The 2,475-nt window shown below is 64.8% G+C and overlaps 1 protein-coding gene across 1 annotated transcript; it reads left to right on the forward strand.

Moving 5' to 3' along the window:
- Positions 1–572: 572 nt before the first annotated feature.
- LINGO3 (leucine rich repeat and Ig domain containing 3) lies at positions 573–2,469 on the forward strand. Its single transcript, XM_008639006.2, has one exon. The coding sequence runs from the start codon at positions 574–576 to the stop codon at positions 2,386–2,388; it is 1,815 nt and encodes a 604-aa protein (XP_008637228.1). The 5' UTR covers position 573; the 3' UTR covers positions 2,389–2,469.
- The last annotated feature ends 6 nt before the right edge of the window (positions 2,470–2,475 follow it).

Genomic DNA, 2,475 nt, shown 5'->3' on the forward strand with positions numbered 1-2,475 from the left:
TGGGGCACCCCACTTGTGTCCCCAGAGAGCGTGGGGCACCCCACTTGTGTCCCCAGAGGGCGTGGGGCACCTCACTTGTGTCCCCAGAGGGCATGGGGCACCCCACTTGTGTCCCCAAAGAGCGTGGGGCACCCCACTTGTGTCCCCAGACGGCGTGGGGCATCCCACCTGTGTCACCAGCTGGCAGCATCTCTGCCAGCATCTCTTTGCTCCTGCCCTGCCCTTGGGGTGTCCCTGTGCCCCCCATTACCCCGGGGTGCTCAGGTCCCCTCCGCCCGTGCCTGCACCATCAGGAGCACAGGGAGGGCTGAGCCAGGGGGAGCAGAGGCTCAGGTGTGGGTCTGCAGCCCTGGCTCCTCTCACAAACCTCTGCCCCTGCCTCAGTTTCCCTGTTCCGCTGGAGACTGAGGCTCGTTTATCCCAGCTTTGCCCAGGGCAGGATCCCCAGGTTGCACAGAAGGTAAAAGGGATCCAGAGGGTTTCCTGGAGGGCCTGTGTCCTTATCAGCCCCATGGGCCATGGCTTGGGGAGTGCTGTGCAGGCTCAGCTCCCAGACAGGCGACCTGCTAGACCATGCCCCACACAATGACATGGTGGCTCCCGGTGCTGGCCCTGCACGTGGTCCTGCTGTCCCCGCGGGCAGGCGCCTGCCCCGCGCGCTGCGAGTGCGCCCCACAGCTGCGCTCGGTGCTGTGCCACCGCAAGCGCCTCACCGCCATCCCCGAGGGCATCCCCACCGAGACCAGGGTCCTGGAGCTCAACAAGAACCGCATCCGCTGCCTCAACCCCGGGGACCTGTCCCCGTACCCGCTGCTGGAGGAGCTGGATTTCAGCGAGAACATCATCTCCAATGTGGAGCCCGGCGCCTTCAGCAACCTGTTCAACCTGCAGACCCTGCGGCTGCGGGGCAACCAGCTCAAGCTCATCCCCCCGGGGGTCTTCACCAAGCTGACCAACCTGACCTTGCTGGACATCAGCGAGAACAAGCTCGTCATCCTGCTGGACTACATGTTCCAGGACCTGCGCAACCTGAAGAGCCTGGACGTGGGCGACAACGACCTGGTGTACATCTCCCAGCGCGCCTTCTCGGGGCTGCTGGGCCTGGAGCAGCTGACCATTGAGAAGTGCAACCTGACCTCCATCTCGGCCGAGTCGCTGTCCTACCTCCAGAACCTGGAGGTGCTGCGGCTCCGGCACCTCAGCATCTCTGCGCTGGAGGACCAGAACTTCAAGAAGCTCTACAACCTCCTGCAGCTGGAGATCGACAACTGGCCACTGCTGGAGGAGGTGTCCCCCACCAGCTTCCAGGGCCTGAACCTCACCTCGCTCTCCATCACCTACACCAACATCACAGCCGTGCCCGCCGCTGCCTTGAGGAACTTGGTGTACCTGCGGTACCTCAACCTGTCCTACAACCCCATTAGCACTGTGCTGAAGGGCTCCTTCAAAGACCTCATCCGGCTCCAGGAGCTCCACATCGTGGGCGCTCTCCTGGTGTCCGTGGAGCCGCAGGCTTTCTCCGGCCTGAGACAGATCCGGCTGCTCAACCTCTCCAGCAACTTCCTGTCCACGCTGGAAGAGAGCCCCTTCCACTCGGTCAACACGCTGGAGACGCTGCGGGTGGACAGGAACCCCCTGGCCTGCGACTGCCGGCTCCTCTGGATCCTGCAGCGGCGGAAGACGCTCAACTTCGACGGGCAGCAGCCCATGTGCTCCTCACCTCCCGAAATCCAGGGCAACGCCCTGCGCGACTTCCCGGACTCGGTGCTCTTCGAGTACTTCACCTGCCAGAAGCCCAAGATCCGGGATCGGAAGCTGCAGCACGTGACGGCACGGGAGGGGCAGTCTGTGTCCTTCCTGTGCCGGGCCGACGGGGAGCCCGCCCCCTCCATCGCCTGGGTGTCCCCCCAGCACCGCATGATCACCACCCGCAGCACGGGGCGGGCCACGGTGCTGCCCGGGGGCACCCTGGAGATCCGCTTCGCCCAGGTGCAGGACAGCGGCACCTACATCTGCATCGCCAGCAATGCCGGCGGCAACGACACCTACTTCGCCACCCTGACGGTCAAGGGGCGCCCGGCCGACGGCGCCCACCACGCCAACCGGACTTTGTACCTCAGCGACTTCAACGACACCTTCCACAACGACACCCAGGTCTTCTTGAAGTTCACCTTGGACCTCAAGACCATCCTGGTCTCCACAGCCATGGGCTGCATCACCTTCCTGGGCGTGGTGCTCTTCTGCTTCCTCCTGCTCTTCGTCTGGAGCCGCGGCCGGGGGCAGCACAAGAACAACTTCTCCGTGGAGTATTCCTTCCGCAAGGTGGATGGTCCCACCACCACCACCGGCCAGGGAGGGGCCAGGAAGTTCAACATGAAGATGATTTGAGCCTCTCCCAGAGAACCGTTGTCTGCTGCCCAGCCCCGGGCACGGCCGGGGCGGGGCGGGGGCGGGAGGGGGGGGGGGGGGCCGCGC

The sequence above is a fragment of the Corvus brachyrhynchos genome, unplaced genomic scaffold (assembly GCF_000691975.1).
Source record: "Corvus brachyrhynchos isolate BGI_N302 unplaced genomic scaffold, ASM69197v1 scaffold130, whole genome shotgun sequence".
Taxonomy (NCBI): Eukaryota; Metazoa; Chordata; class Aves; order Passeriformes; family Corvidae; genus Corvus; species Corvus brachyrhynchos.

What these genes read in the sequence shown, in the direction of transcription:
- LINGO3 (XM_008639006.2), top strand. Translation starts at nt 574, where the DNA reads ATGCCCCACACAATGACATGGTGGCTCCCGGTGCTGGCCCTGCACGTG.